At 56.7% G+C, this 18,427-nt stretch overlaps 1 protein-coding gene across 2 annotated transcripts; it reads right to left on the minus strand.

The window, feature by feature from the left end:
- Positions 1-882: 882 nt before the first annotated feature.
- Positions 883-17,975, minus strand: EDC3 (enhancer of mRNA decapping 3). 2 transcript variants are annotated; one of them, XM_077318142.1, is made up of 7 exons: positions 17,825-17,975; positions 15,431-15,608; positions 14,446-14,765; positions 10,851-11,183; positions 6,895-7,048; positions 3,517-3,734; positions 883-2,550 (listed from the first exon to the last, which is right to left on the minus strand). In XM_077318142.1, exons 1-7 carry the CDS (start codon positions 17,973-17,975, stop codon positions 2,216-2,218), a joined length of 1,689 nt encoding a protein of 562 aa, XP_077174257.1. In that variant the 3' UTR covers positions 883-2,215. The 2 variants fall into 2 exon arrangements, with proteins under 2 accessions (XP_077174257.1, XP_077174258.1); XM_077318143.1 differs by having other exon boundaries at positions 17,850-17,962.
- Positions 17,976-18,427: the final 452 nt, after the last annotated feature.

The raw sequence follows: 18,427 nt of genomic DNA on the forward strand, positions 1-18,427 counted from the left end.
CAGAGGTCGGAGAAGAGTACAGGGAGGAGAAAAGGGGTAAGAGTGTCATGGAGGAGAAAGAGTGAAAGATTTTTTCCGACAAGGGAAGGGGAATGAACAAAGGCCGGGGTGGAATGGATCCTTTGCCCAAGTTCCTTGCAGGTCCCTACTTGTGGAATCCCATTCTGTACAGGTTTTGGAAATGTCACTTGGCTTCCAGCTGCAGCACTCTGAACCCTGCACTTTTAGCCTCCCATTCACTCCTCTCCCCACCCAGTGTTGTGTTTTTTTAAAGAATTACCCCTTCCCCCCCCCCCTCCCTTGGGCTTCCTCCTGCAGTAGCCGTTTCGCAAACCCACCCGAAGGTGCACACCTGCTCCAAAAGTTTGGGGAATCCTGGCTTATGCTATACCTGCAAAAAGAGACTCTGTGTGTGTGTGTGAATGCACATGTGCAGATCTTAAGGGTTTAGAGAAGCCATCCAGGTCCCAACCCCCTGCTCTACACAGGATCAGCCCAAAGGCAGGGGTAGCCCAATCGTGGCTCTCCAGCTGTCCGTGGGCTACAATTCCCATGAGCCCCTGCTGGCACATACTAGCAGGGGCTCATGGGAATTGTCTATGGCCATCTGGAGAGCCACGATTCGGCCACCCCTGGAAGACTGCCATTAAGAGGGGAGCGCACCACCTCTGTAGGCTAGACCAGGGGTAGTCAACCGGTGGTCCTCCAGATGCCCATGGACTACAAGTCCCATGAGCCCCTGCCAGCGTTTGCTGGGCTTAGACCACTTCTTCCTGCAAAGACTTCCTGCAGGCGTTCCAACTCTCGTTTTTCGCGTTCCCCCTTCACGGCAAAGTCCAGCGGGTGAAAAACAACTCCCGTCAAGCCGAAGGAAAACACCGAACAATCAAGGCCGTTGCTTTTACTGGATGTTTTAATCACAGTCGTGGCTGGGCAAGGGCGTTCCAGCATGGCACCTTTAGAAACACGGACAGGAGGGGGCGACTGCTCCAAAGCCGGCGGGAGGCGTTCAGGCTTGGTCACTTCGCAACGCTTTCGGTGTCCCTGAAGTCCAGGCGGTGTGCGGCCCACACAACAAAGCGACGCACCGGCTGAAGGCAAAGCAAGCCTCCGCCGGCGAGGGGGTGGCAGTGCTGCTGCGCGGTTTGCCGGCGGTGTTTCTGCACGGCTCGTGCTCGAAGCGCAAGAGAGCCCGGTCGGATCAGCACGGCGGCGCATGCAGGGAGCAAATTGGCTAAGTGGCCGAGGCCGCTCTGCAGAAAGAGTAAGAGGCCTCGGAGGGCAGAGGGTGTGCCCTCTTCTGCAATACTGCGCCCTCTCCCGGGCGACCGAGAAGAATTACGTCGGTGCACGAGGAGAGGGCTGTGCATGCACAATTCCTTCTGAACAAGGCTGAACAAGAGCCTGCTTCTGTCTGCACGGTTTTGTTCCTGGAACCTAGATGGGATTGGGGGGGGGGGGGACCACCAGCAGTGGGGATTTCGACAGCAAGAGGGGAGGACGACAACTTGTGCGTGGCCAGCACAAGTCTCAGCACCACCTCGCCTGCTCCCTTTCTCCTTTAAGCCACTCCCTCACCCAACAAAGGGGGGGGGATAAAGAAAGCCCCCGCCCAGACCCCAAAAAGGGAAGCCACCGCGAGATAGCTTGCCTGCAAAGTAAACGGCTCGGGTGCGTATCCTGCAACCTCCAAAACTGCCAGCAGGGGACGCTGGACGCAGCCTCTCAAGGCAGAGACTAGCTTCAGAGGTGACCTTTTAGCTGCACGCGAAGGGGGAGCGGAAAAGGAGTGTGGGAGTTCCCACGGGGTCAGAGGAGAGGAGAGGAGAGGTGGCACACCCAAGGTGCCATTCTCACCTCAGGACAGGAAACAAAACAGAAATCCCGACACATGGTACCGATCCACCTTCCCACCACCTTCCCAGCTTCCTTAGCCGGTTGAGGCCACCAGCTGTGCAGGGGGGTTCCTCCGGGCGACGGCACTGGCCTGCCTGAGGCTCCTTGTAGGCATCGGTCCGTCCGGGTTCTCTTTAACACTTCAGGTTTCTCCCAGAAGGAAACAACAAATCCACAATTCCTCTCTCTTTCGTTTTCTTTTTTTTTGCTTCCTTAAGGCGTCAAGAGCTCTAACGTGGTCAGGGTTCCTTTCGTAAAGGGGGGGGGGCGTCAAGGCGATCCGGGGCCCCCTCCCGTCTCCCGAGAGGGTGGGGCCGCCCTAGGTCGAGTGTAGGGGGATGACGAACTTGCAGCCGAAGGGCGAGTGGTAGTTGACGCCGACCTCCTGGAAGACCTTCTGCGGGATGCCGATGTCGCACAGGTACACCCGCCCGGCCCTCTCGCCCAGCGGCAGGGGGAGCCCCAGGGCCAGCGACCACTTGGCGTCGATGCCCTGCTCCGCCTCGCTCACCGGGGGGTCCAGGCTGAGCACGGGGGCTCGGTTCTGGTTGGCCCAGTTCACCACGGCCTTGTACCACGGCTGGTCCCTCAGGAAGGCGTTCTCGTGGCAATCCAAGCAGTTGATCACCAAGTCGACCGGCGTGGCTGGAAGATCTGGCAAACACAGAGAGAGAGAGAAAAGGCAGGTTTGACAGGGCTCTCCGGCAAGCTTCGGAGCAGGCGGCAAACGGGGAGGTCGAAAGGAGGCCTGGGGGGAAATTCCACGCCGGACAGCGAAGCAAACTGCCCCCTCCTTTTCGATGACGTGACCTCCCGGAGACCCTGCAATGTCAAATAAGCACCCTTCGGCCGCTAGATGGAGCTGCTCCACCAAAAGCCTTCTTGGGCAGGCCTGAACCAGCCTTTAGGCGGGCCTGCAGTCACAGGTCTCAGAAGCAAAGCCTGGACAGTACTTGGAAAGTTGACCTCCAAGGGATACCTGGGCGGTGACACAGGGACCGGCAAGAGCAAACCACCCACCCAACGTCTCTTCCCTGGCAGCCAGATAATCTTAGGGGGTGGAAGGGAGATGTGGCCAGCTGACATCTCCCCCGAGGGTTCTAGAAAACTTATTTCAGGGGCTCCTTCATGGTCATCCCCCTTCCAATTCTAAAGGGACAGTCAGAGCGGTTTCTCAGTGGAACAGGCTTCCTCGGGAGGTGGTGGGTTCTCCATCTTTGGAGATTTCTAAATAGAGGCTGGGTCGCCATCTGACGGAGAGGCTGATTCTGTGAAGGTTCAAGGGGGTGACAGTGGATGAGCAATAGGGCTGTGAGTGTCCTGCATAGTGCAGGGGGTCGGACTAGATGACCCAGGAGGTCCCTTCCAACTCTAGGATTCTAGGGACAGTCCTCTTTTAACAACACTTGGGCCCGGATTCCAAAAGAGCTGTATAGAATTACCATTCAACAGGCACCGTACAAGGCAAAATATTCGGCGTTTCTGTGCCACAAGCTTTCTTGTTAACTACAGCCATCTTTTCCCCTCCATATGGACTTGCTGACATGTGCAGGCCAGGAGATCGCTAGTAAATAACAGTAACTGAGTAACTAGTAAGGCCCGCCTAAGGGGCCGCCTTACCTTTGACGCTGGACACCTGCTGGCCTTGCGTCTTGCCGAAGAGCGTCAGTTCGTTGGTGATGGACTCCAGCATCTTGACGAAATTGGGGAGGAAGAGGATGACGTGCACGTCGTGGTTGGAGAGGTGCCGGCCACAGCTGATCCCCTGGGCCCCCTTCACGTGGGGGCCGCACAGCAAGGCGACCGTCGGGCGCTGGTGGATGTTTTTCGGGTTCAGCCTGAAAACCGAGACATACAAAAGGGTCTTACGAGCGAGCCCCGTTTATGACGATCTTTGCCACTCTCAAACGGGGGGCCTTTCAAGAGGAAGCCCGGCCTGGAAATAGGGTCAAGGAAAAAGCTTTGACGATTTGAGATCACTCCGGGGTCCCCAGTCTTTCAGAGCCTGAAGGCCCCTTTCAGAAACCTCACACTGGGTGGGGAACCACAAAAGGGGGGTTGCAGGAGTGAGCCACAAAATCTCGGAGAAGTGACTGTAGCTCTTCAGTGTTTCAGGGAGCGGATCTTTCCCCTTGAAAAGCTCTAGGAAGAGCTGGTTTCCATACCCCGCTTTTCACTACCCAAAGGGAGCCCCAAAGTGCCTTCCAAGCACCTCTCCCTTCCTCTTCCCGCAGCAGACACCCTGTGAGTTAGGTGGGGCTGAGAGAGCCAGTTTGGTGTCGTGGTTAGGAGTGCGGACTTCTAATCTGGCATGCTGGGTTCGATTCTGCGCTCCCCCACGTGCAGCCAGCTGGGTGACTTCGGGCTCTCCACGGCTCTGATCAAGCTGTTCAGACCAAGCAGTGCTCTCTCAGCCTCACAGGGTGTCTGTTGTGGGGAGAGGAAAGGGAAGGCGATTAGAAGCCGCTTTGAGACTCCTTCGGGTAGAGAAAAGCGGCATATAAGCACCAACTCTTCTTCCTCTTCTTCACTAAGAAACACATCAGGCCTCGGAAACTAAGCCGGGTCAGCCCTGGCTAGTAGCTGGGTGAGAAGCCACCGAGGAACTCTTGGGTTGCTACGCAGAGGCAGGCCGTGCCAAAACCACCTTGGCGCTCATCCTTTGCTTTGAAAACCCGACAGGGCCGGCATGACTCAGCCGCGACTTGGCAGCACTTCAACCCCGGCCAACTGCGTGCAGACAGACAATCCCCGTCGAGGCGAGTTAATTCCAGCAAGCCACGCGATCTGAAATGAACCGGAGGATCTAACACCGGGGTCTCCTCGAGCTTCGCAACCCACTGCCTCTAGAGAACATTCGGTCCTTTCGTCTGCGCTTGATTCCGCCTGGCGGCATCGCCGGCAGGTGAGTTCCTGGGTCAGAGCGTGCCGACACATTCCTCTGGCACGCAAGAATGTAAACAAGCCCTTCTCGGTGTAATGAGGCTGATGACTTGATAAAGGAACGAAAGGCCAAGATTTCAAGGTGGTGGTTGGTTCGGGGCATTTCTTTGCAGCTGGTCCACTTAACTGGAGATGCTGGGGATTGAACCTGGGGCCTTCTTCCTGCCAAGCAGAGGCTCTGCCCCTGAGCCAGGGTCCCAGATCAAGGCCTTCCCCATCCCCTCCTGCCGGGTCCTTTAACTGGAGATGCCGGGAATTGAACCTGGGACCTCCTGCCTGCCAAGCAGAGGCTCTGCCCCTAAGCCAGGGTCCCAGATCAAGGCCTTCCCCATCCCCTCCTGCCTGGTCCTTGAACTGGAGATGCCGGGGATTGAACCTGGGACCTCCTGCCTGCCAAGCAGAGGCTCTGCCCCTAAGCCAGGGTCCCAGATCAAGGCCTTCCCCATCCCCTCCTGCCTGGTCCTTGAACTGGAGATGCCGGGGATTGAACCTGGGACCTCCTGCCTGCCAAGCAGAGGCTCTGCCCCTGAGCCAGGGTCCCAGATCAAGGCCTTCCCCATCCCCTCCTGCCTGGTCCTTGAACTGGAGATGCCGGGGATTGAACCTGGGACCTCCTGCCTGCCAAGCAGAGGCTCTGCCCCTGAGCCAGGGTCCCAGATCAAGGCCTTCCCCATCCCCTCCTGCCTGGTCCTTGAACTGGAGATGCCGGGGATTGAACCTGGGACCTTCTGCCTGCCAAGCAGAGGCTCTGCCCCTAAGCCAGGGTCCCAGATCAAGGCCTTCCCCATCCCCTCCTGCCTGGTCCTTGAACTGGAGATGCCGGGGATTGAACCTGGGACCTCCTGCCTGCCAAGCAGAGGCTCTGCCCCTGAGCCAGGGTCCCAGATCAAGGCCTTCCCCATCCCCTCCTGCCTGGTCCTTGAACTGGAGATGCCGGGGATTGAACCTGGGACCTCCTGCCTGCCAAGCAGAGGCTCTGCCCCTGAGCCAGGGTCCCAGATCAAGGCCTTCCCCATCCCCTCCTGCCTGGTCCTTTAACTGGAGATGCCAGGGATTGAACCTGGGACCTTCTGCCTGCCAAGCAGAGGCTCTGCCCCTGAGCCAGGGCCCCAGATCAAGGCCTTCCCCATCCCCTCCTGCCTGGTCCTTCAACTGGAGATGCCGGGGATTGAACCTGGGACCTCCTGCCTGCCAAGCAGAGGCTCTGCCCCTGAGCCAGGGACCCAGATCAAGGCCTCCCCCATCCCCTCCTGCCTGGTCCTTTAACTGGAGATGCCGGGGATTGAACCTGGGACCTCCTGCCTGCCAAGCAGAGGCTCTGCCCCTGAGCCAGGGTCCCAGATCAAGGCCTTCCCCATCCCCTCCTGCCTGGTCCTTTAACTGGAGATGCCGGGGATTGAACCTGGGACCTCCTGCCTGCCAAGCAGAGGCTCTGCCCCTGAGCCAGGGTCCCAGATCAAGGCCTTCCCCATCCCCTCCTGCCTGGTCCTCTAACTGGAGATGCCGGGGATTGAACCTGGGACCTCCTGCCTGCCAAGCAGAGGCTCTGCCCCTGAGCCAGGGTCCCAGATCAAGGCCTTCCCCATCCCCTCCTGCCTGGTCCTTTAACTGGAGATGCCGGGGATTGAACCTGGGACCTCCTGCCTGCCAAGCAGAGGCTCTGCCCCTGAGCCAGGGTCCCAGATCAAGGCCTTCCCCATCCCCTCCTGCCTGGTCCTTTAACTGGAGATGCCGGGGATTGAACCTGGGACCTCCTGCCTGCCAAGCAGAGGCTCTGCCCCTGAGCCAGGGTCCCAGATCAAGGCCTTCCCCATCCCCTCCTGCCTGGTCCTCTAACTGGAGATGCCGGGGATTGAACCTGGGACCTCCTGCCTGCCAAGCAGAGGCTCTGCCCCTGAGCCAGGGTCCCAGATCAAGGCCTTCCCCATCCCCTCCTGCCTGGTCCTCTAACTGGAGATGCCGGGGATTGAACCTGGGACCTTCTGCCTGCCAAGCACAGGTAAAATAAGCATGAGCTGGGCTGCCCGCTTCCCGAGAAGGTGTTTTGTTTTTTACCTGTTGGGTCCTCCCAGCAGACTCAAGGCCATCTGGCTGGCGCACACCCCGGTCATTTCCAGCCGCCGCTCCAGGGTCAGCCCGTGTTTCTCAGCCACGGAGAGCAGCTTTTTGTGCAGCTCGTAGGAGACGCTGGGAACGACCAGCCCGGAATCTGGAACACAGAACAGGAGGAGGTCACTAGGCTATCCAATTCACCTTCCCCCCCAAAAGTCAGCTGTTGACACACACACACACACACACACAGACACACAAGGATCTTGTTTTCGCACTTTGCATAGAGCACATTAAAGCATGGAATTCATTGCCAGAGGATGTAGTGATGGCCACAGGGATAAACAGCTCCAAAAGGGGATGGGACAGATTCATGGGGGAACAAATCTATCCATGCTGGCTACGGGGGAGCGTTGACATTCAGAGGCACTAAGCCCCCGAATCCCAGAGCCAGGAGGCAAGTCGGGGGAAAACCTCGGCCCCTCTGCCTGGTTGTCAGCCCTCCAGGGGAGCCGACTGGCCACTCTGTAAGACCGAAGGGTGTGCTAGACAGGGCTAGTGGTCTGATTCAGAAGAGCTCTCTTGATGTCCTTATGAAGCCCTTGGCCTCTCTGCCCGGTTGAGGGCCCTCCAGAGCCACCGGCTGGCCCTCCCCAGTTGCTGAAAGGACCTGCAGCAAGCGTGGGAGAGGCGAATGGCTCATGCACTTGACCTCGCGTGTGAGCAGCCCATTAAGATAATCGCCTTCCCTTAATCGGTTTTATTGCACGCATCGCCCAGGTGAGCGCTAAGTTGTTCTCGAAACCGGCTCCAGAAGCACTCGAGAGCAGAAGCTCGAGGAAGGAGGGAGGGAGGGAGGGGGGGCGGGAGAAGGAGAGCACCCAAACAAAACCCTGAATGTTCAAAGTCACGAGGGCCCCGGCTTCTGATGAACCTGTCGCACGGCATTCGTGGCGCGCCTTCCCTTCCCAAGTCACGCAAGGGTCAGCCGCTGCCTCGGTCCCGCTTTGAGCATCCCGCCGAGCCAAGCTCCCGGTGTCGAAAGCCCGAGGGGGGGGGTCGGATGCCAGGGGGGTGGAGAGCGGTCGGATGCCAGGGGGGTGGAGCCTAATTCCCTGCCAACCCGAATTCTTTTGCTTCCTCGCAAACGGTGACTTAAAGGAGCAATAACGCCCCTGCCACACACACACACACACACACACACACACACACACACACACACACAAACACAGAGGCCAGAATTCTGCCAGCGGCTGCCTATTTCCACCTCTTTGAATGCTCCGGAAAACGTTCTTCGTTCCCAGTCTTGCCTTTCTGCCATCTGAGACCTCAGGATGGCCCCCCGGTTCCTCGGAAGGACCGGTGGGAAATAACTTTCGCAAGGGCCCCCAACCAAGTCGGTGCCTACCAAGGTAGGAGAAAAGGACTCGGGTTTGAAAAAAACCACAGCATGAGTCCCACGCATATATACCCACGGGTCAAGTCATGGGAGACTTATAGAGGCTCTGTATAGGTGGGCAAACTGTGGCTCTCCAGAGGTCCACAGACTACAATAACCATGAGCCCCTGCCAGTCAAAAACACGACCTCAGCGTCGCCAGTAAGAGCTCTAGATTCAGGCTGTTACGCTTGGAAGAGTACTCAGAGCCAGAGGCTCCTCGTCCGGCACGCAAGGGCCAGAAAGGAAAGTGGACCGAAGGCCCGGCAAGCAGTGCCAAGAAAAACGTGAAGCCAGCCAAGGCGGGGCTGTAATCTCTGGGCACCAGCGCTGCTAATCAAGCCGCTCCTGACCTTTGGCTTCTCTCTGGCCTCCCAAAGGGTCAGCCAAAAAGGCCGGCTTCTTGCCTATCGATCCCCCCCCCCCCTTGGCTCTCCGCCAGTTACGTCCCGTCCCGAGGCCTAGAACATTTTATTTATTTATCACGTGGCACGCGTGCGGTGTGGCTGGGAACCTAAAAGGGGGGCTTCTTCAGCGGTCCGATGAGTTCAGAATCCAGTCCAACCCCCCCGCGTGAGGCAGGACACTCACAACTGCTCCAGGTTAGGCTGGAACCGAAAAAAAGGGCCCCGAAAGTTAAGTATCCGGGAGCTGTGCAAGGGGGAAAGAGATTGTTCGGCACTACCCAGTTTGCAGTCTAACCCCACACACACACAAACACACACTCCCGGTTCACTTAATGCCCCTGGGAGCTCTCTAATCGAGACACGGCTCCAGGGGCGTCCTCTGCAGCTCGAGAGGCCAGATAAAAGCTCGGGCGATTACTCCGCGCCCTCGCACGCGAGCCCGGTGGCGGCCCCAGCCCTGCTCGCCCTTTGCCCCGGCTGCCTCCCCGAGGGGAGCGTGCTAGCGCCGGGACGACTTCCCTTCTTTCTCACTCAACGCGAGTCCCGACCAGTCCGACCGGCTTATCGAAGCCAGACTGCGCTGAATAAACTCGGCCGGGGGGGGGGAGAGGGGGGAGCGATGGGGAGGAGGGCGGAGTGGAGCGAGGTGGCCGCCGTGTAGGGCTGGACGGAGGCCAAGCTGAGCCGGGCTCTGGCCGGGAGACGGAGGCGGGGGGGGGGGGGGGTTGTATTGTTCCCTAATTAAAAGGCAATGAAAACAACTCGGGGCCAGGCCTTGATCTCTTTCACAGAGGCTGAGGACGCCGTAAATGAAGACGCCGCTAGCGAAGCCTCTGGAAGAACGCTGGGGAGGGGGGCGTTTTCGACCCCACTCCGCCGTGACCACCTTGTCAGAAGCTGTGGGCTTTTTTTTACCACCCGAAGGAGTCTCAAAGCGGCTGACAACCGCCTGCCCTTGCCCTCACACAGCAGGACCCTTGTGAGGTAGGTGGGGCGGAGAGAGCCCTGAGAGAACTGACTTGGCCTGGTCAGTTCTCTCAGAGCTCTCTTTGACTCCCTCTCGCTGTGAAAACCTCGCCGGGGTTATCATTAAGTCAAAGTGGGACAGTTCAGGATGGACAAAAGGAAATGCAACCTGGCACAGACGGGGATTAAAACGTGGGTACAGGAATGAACAGCTTTAACGGGATTAGACAGATTCGTGGAGGAGAGCTCTGTCAGTGGCTACTGGCCATGGTGGCCGAGGGGGAAACTCTACAATCAAAGGCACGAAGCCTCTGAATCCCAGAGCCGGGAGGAAAGATCAAGGGGACGCCTCAGCCTCTCTGCCCTGCTACTGACCCTCCCAAGGAACTGGTTGTCCACTGTGTGAGACAGGAGGCTGGACTAGAGGGACCTTCACTGATCTGACCCAGCAGGGCTCTTCTGATGTTCTTAGGAAGGCCTTGGCCTCTATGCCCTGTGGTTGGTCCTTCAGAGGAACTGGCTGGCCCCTGGGTGAAGCAGGAGGCTGGCCTAGAGGGACCCCTGGTCTGCTCCATCAGGGCTCTCCTGAGGTTCTTAGGAAGGCCTCGGCCTCTCTGCCCTGTTGCTGGCCCTCCAGAGGAACTGGCTGGCCCCTGTGTGAGACAGGAGGCTGGACTGGATGGACCCCTGGTCTGCTCCATCAGGGCTGAGGTTCTTAGGAAGGCCTCGGCCTCTCTGCCCTGTTGCTGGCCCTCCAGAGGAACTGGCTGGCCCCTGTGTGAGACAGGAGGCTGGACTGGATGGACCCCTGGTCTGCTCCATCAGGGCTCTCCTGAGGTTCTTAGGAAGGCCTCGGCCTCTCTGCCCGATTGTTGGCCCTCCAGAGGAACTGGCTGGCCCCTGTGTGAGACAGGAGGCTGGACTGGATGGACCCCTGGTCTGCTCCATCAGGGCTCTCCTGAGGTTCTTAGGAAGGCCTCGGCTTCTCTGCCCGATTGTTGGCCCTCCAGAGGAGCTGGTTGGCCATTGTGTGAGGCAGGAGGCTGCACTAGATGAACCCACACTGGTCTGACCCAGCAGGGCTCTTACGCCCACCCTCCCATTACACCCCCAAGCTGTTCATGTCACCCACACGTCAAAAAGCAAACCTACCCGTGCAGAACTCTTTACTGGCCTGGGGCACGGTGATCCTTCGGTACACGATGGGCTCGGACTCCAGGATGTTCTCGTCGTGCCGGTAGCGGGCGGCCTTCTCGTTGGGCGTGCCCCGGGAGCGCGTCCCGCTTTTCCTCTCGTAGGTCTCGATCTCTTCGAACACGGCCGCCTTGTCGAAGAGCGCCAGGTTCCCCTCGAAGTCGAAATCCGTGTCCGGGATCTCCTCGATGTCGTCCCCGAAGCACTCGTCGTCCTTGTTCTTCATCGGCCCGTTCTTCACGCCGCTCTTCTTCGGGGTCGCCTGGTTCGGGTGGCGGCTGCTGGAGGACCCTGAAGCGAAGAACGTGGGGGGGGAAGGAGGGGGGGGGAGGTCATGCGCATAACAAAAAACTCATGGTTAGTACGATGCTCTTTCTGCTACGGCACGTCCAGCTCTCGTTTCATGGATACAGAAAAGCTCCCTTATGCTGAATCTCTCCTGCATCTCGGGCAGAAAAAAAGCCTTTTGCATCTTTTACGACCTGGGCCTTTGGAGCGGACGTGCCTGGGATCGAACCGGGGACCGCCTGCGTGCCAGGAAGACGCCGTAGCAATGGCCGGGGTCCCACTACAACAAGCTGCCTCTTGCAAAAGAAGCTCCGGGGCAGATATTCCCCCAGGGGCGCACAAGGCAGCAAAATGTCCTCGTGATGACCAGCCACTGGCCTCTGGGAGACACTGGGCAAGGCCTCGATCTGGGAAGGGATGCTCCTAGTGGACAATTGCTTACAAAGGACAAGTGTTGGCGGCAGGAGAGAAAGCACCGCCTCTCCAGGCGCTGGGGAAACCTTGCAGGGCACGGTGGAATCCTTCCAGAAAGCATCCCAGCAAGGTGGCAGTACAAGGCCCAGAGTACAGGCACGCAAGTTCAAACAAGCCAGGTCAGAAGCGCCTGAAACCACAGACTTTATAACAGCAGACATTTCTGCCGAGAGGACATGTAGTCCTTGGGTGAGGAGGTTCTGGGCCGTTCGTGGGGCCTGCCTTACCAGGAGGCTCCCGTTCTTACTTTAAAAACAAAAGCAGCTTGTAGAGTAACTGAGGGACTCGGCCATCTTTACGTCAGTGGCAGAAATCAAGAGGGACACGTGCCACGGTACGTTCGTCTGAAATGCAACTGGTGAGACACGGACGCACGCAGGAAGCCGGCTTACGCTCAATCAGGGTGCGCCGTGGAGCTCGGCCCCTTCCGTCCGCTCCAGCGGTTTGCCAGCTCCCGAATTCTGCTCATTCGGCTGCTGGCTCAGTTCTAAAGGCGGCGGCGGCGGCGAACCGAAAGGGACGCCCCTTGTCAAGATCAGCCACTGAATCCCATCAGGGGGTGTCCTCAAAAGCACCGCCGGGCCTCAGGAAGGGCTGGATATGGAAAGCAGGTTAAGAGGGGCCAGAGGCGCTTTTGGAAAGGAAGCGCCAAACAGGACAAGGGGGTGGGGGTGGCGGGGAGAGAGAAAACGTCTCTGGCTTAAGAGCGATACAGTTGAGCCTCGGATTTTGCTCGTCTTTGCAGGGCTCCTGGTCCTCTGTGCTTTTCTACCGCTCGATTCGGAGTCCGCCTGTCCTTATATCTGTCCTCCGAGACACAAGGACAGACGGACTTGTAACCTAGCGGTAGATTTCATATATAAGGGCAGATGGACCCCCCCGTACTGGCTGCATCTGACGAAGCCGACATCCGTCAATGAAGGAAATGCTAAGTCTCAGTTAGAGGTTAGGGGAAATAAAGATGAAATTTCCCCACACACACACACACACACACACACAAACACACCCAATCCATGTTTATTTATTTATCACAATTATATTCCACCGTTCCCGGCACAGCTGGCTCACGGCAGATTACAGCACCTAAAACCCAATAAAACAGTTAAATCCATGGACCCTTGGAGGAGAACTCCTGCTTTAGAAGGGGCATGGCGTAGCGAGCTGAACTGTCAGACGAAAACCCAGGTTTCAATCCCCACTCTGCCAGGGAAACCTGCCAGGTTAGTGGAGGCCAGTCACACACCCTCGGCCTAACCTACCCCGCAGGGCTGTTGCGGGGATAAAACAGAGGAAAGGCACATGAGGCCAGCCTGCTTCAGTTCCTCCTACAGGAGACAGACGGGAGTTTAAGAAAGTCGGAGGTCCGTGCGCGGCCGGGATCCTTCTCTTGGCAGCCTGCCACGAGAACCTCCCTTGGAAGAAAGTAAACAAGGCTTCCGGGGCTTATTCGGCCGCTGGCACGTGAAGCCGCCCTGGCGGGCCGGCCTGCGAAGCCTCCTGGCAAAGCTCACGCTGCCAGCCCTCGCGTGGAAGTGCCCCAGCGCCAGCTCGGCACGCAAGCCATTGTTGCGTGGCCTCTGCTGCCCCGGTTTGTTTATGGATTCCTTTCAGCCCAGCGCTCGAGTAAGGAAGAAAAGATAAGCCGTTATCTCTGCCCCTGCCTTAACACGCACGCCACAGGGCGCCGGAAGGTCAGTCGAGCGGCTTCCCAGGCAGGGAGACCCCTGGAAAGGACCGTTTTCCAAAAGGCACGGACGTTTTGTCCCGGTCCTCTCGGGGTTCTTGCGACATTCCAGATGTTAACTGGGGGCATCTCGGGATCACTGAGAGTTGGCAACTTCCAGGCGGCGGCTGGAGATCTCACGCTACTAGAAGTGATCTGTCTCCAGGAAACAGATCAGTTCGCCTGGAGAAAAGGGCCGCTTTGAAAGGCAGGCTCCACGGCACAAATTCCCTCCTCTCCCCCAAACCCTGCCCCTCGCGGTCTCTCTCTTTCGCCCCCGCTGTCCTCCTCATCCAGAACTGGCAACCCTAAGGAGTCTTCAAATACTGCAGCCTCTAAACATACAACCCCTCAAGATTAGACTAGCAACGGGATGGGGTATTCCTTACCAGTATGGAAACATCAGAGGATGCCTGGGCTAGTCAGGCAGTCTTAACACCCTGCAGAGGTCTCTCCCCTCCCCTCCTGCCTGGTCCTTTAACTGGAGATGCCGAGGATTGAACCTGGGATCTCCTGCCTGCCAAGCAGAGGCTCTGCCCCTGAGCCAGGGTCCCAGATCAAGCCCTTCCCCATCCCCTCCTGCCTGGTCCTTTAACTGGAGATGCTGGGGATTGAACCTGGGACCTTGTGCCTGTCAAACAGAGGCTCTGTCCCTGAGCCAGGGTCCCAGATCAAGGCCTTTCCCATCCCCTCCTGCCTGGTCCTTTAACTGGAGATGCCGGGGATTGAACCGGGGACCTTCTGCCTGCCAAGCAGAGGCTCTGCCCCTGAGCTATGGGCACTCTCCATGGCTCTCCAAGGCCTCAGGCAGAGGTCTGTCCCCTCCCCTCCCCTCCTGCCCAGTCCTTTTAACAGGGGATGCTGGGAACGGAAGACAAGGAGACTCAGCGAGCAGTCATGGGGCCGTGCCCCCAACCCAGCTACCAACCTCCACAAGAGAGGAGCAGGCAGCAGGGTGGGTGCAAAAAAACGCTTGATTCTCCCCACCAACTTCGTAGCAACCCCTCTGCCTCCTAGCCAGCCCAGCCCAATGAGGACAGATAGGCCAGTGGCGGCCGCTGTACTCACACGAGTTATGCCTCCGGCGGAACACTTTTGGCTGGCTCAGGGACTCCATGTGCCGATCCATGTAGCTCTTGGAACACTGATGCTGCTGGGGGGAGACGGCCGCCTCCTGGCTTTTCACGTCCGCCCTCCGGGGGATGTTCTGGGGGGCGCTGCTGGAAGCCCCAGGTTTCTTCGGCAGCTTCCCGGTGCCGTTCTGGCTGGCGCTGCCTTGGAATCCGACGCCGGACACACCGAGGTCTTTCTGCTGGACGTCCCCGCACGGCCCGTTATCGCCAGGCCCGGGAATCTCCAGGATCTTCAGCTCGGTGATGTCACCTGCCCTGAACACAGGAAGAGAACCAAGTAAGGTATGTGCGGCATGGTGGCTGCCATGTTTAAAGAGTCCCAAGGCCAGCCAGTGAGCCAGGGCACCTGGGAGGGCGACACTGGGAAGGAATTAAGCTGGGTATCGTCCTCTTGGCCATGCAGGTCACCAGAGAGAGGTTCACCGGGACAAAAACAAAGGAAGTGGCAAGCTTCAGGAATCAGCGCACATCCACCGACAGGGGCCTAGAACCAGTTTTTCAAGTTCCACGAGGCGAGCAAACTCCATGAAGCTGTCAGTTTTATATTTGTATATATATAGGCTGCCAGGGGGAAGGGGGGGCGGCCTCTGAAGCCTCTGAATCCCAGAGCCAGGAGGCAACATCGGAAGAAGGCCTCTTCAGCCTCTCTGCTCTGTTGCTGGCCCTCCAGAGGAACTGGTTGGCCCCTGGGTGAGGCAGGAGGCTGGACTGGAGGGACCCCTGGTCTGACCCAGCAGGGATTTTCTGGGGTTCTTATTTCACCCTACGTTATTTTCGCATGCAAGTCACTCCTGCCTTTAAGACATGTGATAATGCCTAAATAAAATGTGATAATGCCTAAAATAATGCTGGCCTGTCCAGCTTGAGTGTCTCTGGATCGTCTCTGAGACAGTCACTCAGAACAGCTGTCAGAGACTCACCTGAAGGTCACCTCCGGCACCAAACATTTGACCCCGTTATGGAACGGCCGCGTCAGTGAGATTGTCTGGCTGACTTGGTCCACGGCCGATACTCTCCCCTGGTAGACTCCTAAGCTGTCTCCGCAGTTGATGGAGACCACGCTTCCAAGCCAGTTGGTAGCCATGTTTTCCCTGACCACTGCAACACAGAGAGGCAACAGAGGTTAAAAAGTTAGGTTCAGACACACACCGGTGATTTCTCATGACGCTACGACGCTTAAACAATGAGTTTTCGCGCAATCCTGCCACCTCAGGGTGCGGCACCCATTAAGGTGAAAGTGATTGTGCCAGCGTAGGGTGGGAAGTCAGACTGGGACCGCCGCAAAAGGTAATTGTTCATTGTTTTGGTGTTCAAACTGAGTTTTGTTTCAACACTGGAAGATTCCGCCCGCTGTGACGTTTCCCCTTGAATCTTTTTCTTAACAGGCTAACGAAAGCACAGCGTGGCATACACAATCCTACCCTGGGGCTATTGTGAGAGCAAGTGGCACAAGGTCACCCAGGATGCTTCACGTCAAGAGTAGGGATCGTTTTATTTAATTACGTTTTACCCCCTAATTCCTGTGATTTCCCTCCTCGTCTTTTTCCTTCATTCGCTTGCGTTCGGGAACTGCTCTGTTATTTTGTGGATACCAAAGAAGTACAGTATTGTCCTTGTTGGAATGAAGATTCATTATCTAGGACTCCGGTGGGGTAGTGCTTAAGAGCTTCAGACTCGGACCTGGGAGATTCTGGGTTCAAATCCCCACCCTGAGAAGGAAGCTCACAGCCAAACCTACCTCCCAGGGATGGTGTGAGGATAAGACAAAGGAGAGGAGAACGACCTAAGCCACTGTGGATTCACAGTGGGAGAGAGACAGGATACAAGTAAAGTATCCCAGCTTGGTGTAGGGGTTAAGAGCGGCACTTGGAGAACTGGAATTGATTCCCCCACTCTTCTCCACCTACATCTCGCTGGGTGACGATGGGCAAGTCACAGTTCACTCAGAGTTGTTCTCTCATAGCTCTCTCAGCTCCACCTACCACACAGGCTGACTGTTGTGGGGGAAAGAAGGTAATTGTAAGCCACCTTGAGACATGTGAGGTCTGCTGGGACAGTCACAGTTCTCTCAGAGCTCTCTCAGCCCCACCTACCTCACAGGACGTCTGTTAAACAGACAGGAAGGGTGGGCCACTTTGAGGCTCCTTTGAGTCAGCCACTTGGAGGCTCCTTTGAGTAGTAAAAACCAGGATGCAAGAAAACCCCAGTTCTTATAAATAAAAACCAATACTACCAAATAAAAATACTACTACCACACACTGGGGGAAAACACAAACTATAATAACAACAGCAACTAACCACAACTTTTAAAAAAATAATGCAAATGAGGTCAGACTGTTGGTGGGAAAGTGTCTGTAACACACTTGCAGTCCATCCTGGGTCCATGCAAGATAGGCACAAGGCCTCCCAATGAAAAACTACAACAGTCGCAACAATGACAAATTCCTAGCCACTGCTGCAAAAAACTTTGCCCAAGCCAAGCCAACACTTGTACAGCCCGAGCCCAGGGTACAGCAACAAATGCATAATTTAAAAAAACATATATAATATATATCTATATATTATCATTAGAGAGCTGCACCATAAGATTCTCTCGGCAATTTGATTTTCTACAGGGTACATTGCCAGCCCTTACTTTAACCCTCCCCGTGTACCCAGGCTTGGGACTGAGCTAGACAGAAAAAGAGAGAGAGAGCGAAATCAATAAATTACAGTATACAGGATAAAGCATTCATAAAGTACACAGTGGAGTACATCTATATTGTAGTATAGTATATATAGTATAGTATATACATATTATAGTATAGGTAGGATATAATATACTTAAAGTATATAGTATAGCATATATCTATATATAATAGTATAATATAATATATATGATATACATATAGTGTCTATGTACTGTAGTATAGTATAGTATGTGTGTGTGTGTGTGTGTATATATATATATATATATCCTAGAATATATACAATATACAGAAAGTATACCGTATATATATACGTATATATAGATAGATATTGATATAGATATATTGATATTGATATTAAATAAAATATAAATTATGTAAATATATAACAGACGAAAATAACCAATATCTACAAAAGATAGAGCCACAGTCCCGCTAAATGCTTATGAAAAGGGCCCCCCAAGGGCTGCTGGGGGGAGGGGCGCCAGGGCGGGTGGGGGAGGGGCAGGGGGCGGGTCCCCCTGAGCCCCCTAGAGGAGGGGCGCGAGGCAAGCAGCCAGCCAGCCCCCCCCACTCCGCCGCCGCCCCCTCCCCGTCCTCCTGCCCCCCCCTTGCCCCCTTCCAGACCTGGGTCGGAGGGGCGGCCACTCACTCGTTTGGCTCTCCGCCTCCCTCTAGTAGGCTTCCCACCGGAAGTGGCTCGCAGCCCGGCGTCACTTCCGCCCTCCGCCCCGCTTCCTTCCTTCCGCCGTTCCGCGGACGAGGGCGAGCGGCGCATGCGCGCGGCGCTCCGGCCCGGCCGGCGTAGCGCGGAGGCTTTTCTCCCCCCCACCCTCCTCGCGCGTGCGCAGACAGAGCGCGAGAGGGGCGCGCGGTTGAAAGAGACGCATTTAGGAATGCGGATTTTTTTTTTTGCGCAGAAGCCGGTTGGGCCACTGGGTGGGCTTTGCGGGGACGGCGTTTTCCCCGCGCCTTGCAGCCCTTTCACTCCGTTGGTCCGATGCTTTCCTGATGCTTCCTGCGCATTGCAGCCGTCACCCTGCATGTCTGTCCGGTGCTTTCCCGGGGCTGCTTCTTAATCTGCTGCTAATTCGGCCCCTCTTTGCAGATGCAACCCTTGCATCTTCTCCTGCGCGAGAAAAACCCACCGGGAATCGAACTTGCCACCCACCCGAGTCGCTCAAGCCGCATCGCTGCTGGATATGTTCATGATGGGTTTCCTTTCCCCCT

The sequence above is a fragment of the Paroedura picta genome, chromosome 18 (assembly GCF_049243985.1).
Source record: "Paroedura picta isolate Pp20150507F chromosome 18, Ppicta_v3.0, whole genome shotgun sequence".
In the NCBI taxonomy this organism is placed as follows: domain Eukaryota; kingdom Metazoa; phylum Chordata; class Lepidosauria; order Squamata; family Gekkonidae; genus Paroedura; species Paroedura picta.

Bases quoted from the DNA above. Each gene is read 5' to 3' on its own strand.
- EDC3 (XM_077318142.1), bottom strand. From the start codon at position 17,975: ATGCGCCGCTCGCCCTCGTCCGCGGAACGGCGGAAGGAAGGAAGCGGG. The intron at 11,184-14,445 runs GTGAGTACAGCG...TCTTCGCTTCAG, and splicing joins CCGCCGGAGGCATAACTCGT to GGTCCTCCAGCAGCCGCCAC. The intron at 3,735-6,894 runs GTAAAAAACAAA...CTCGGTTTTCAG, and splicing joins CTGCTGGGAGGACCCAACAG to GCTGAACCCGAAAAACATCC.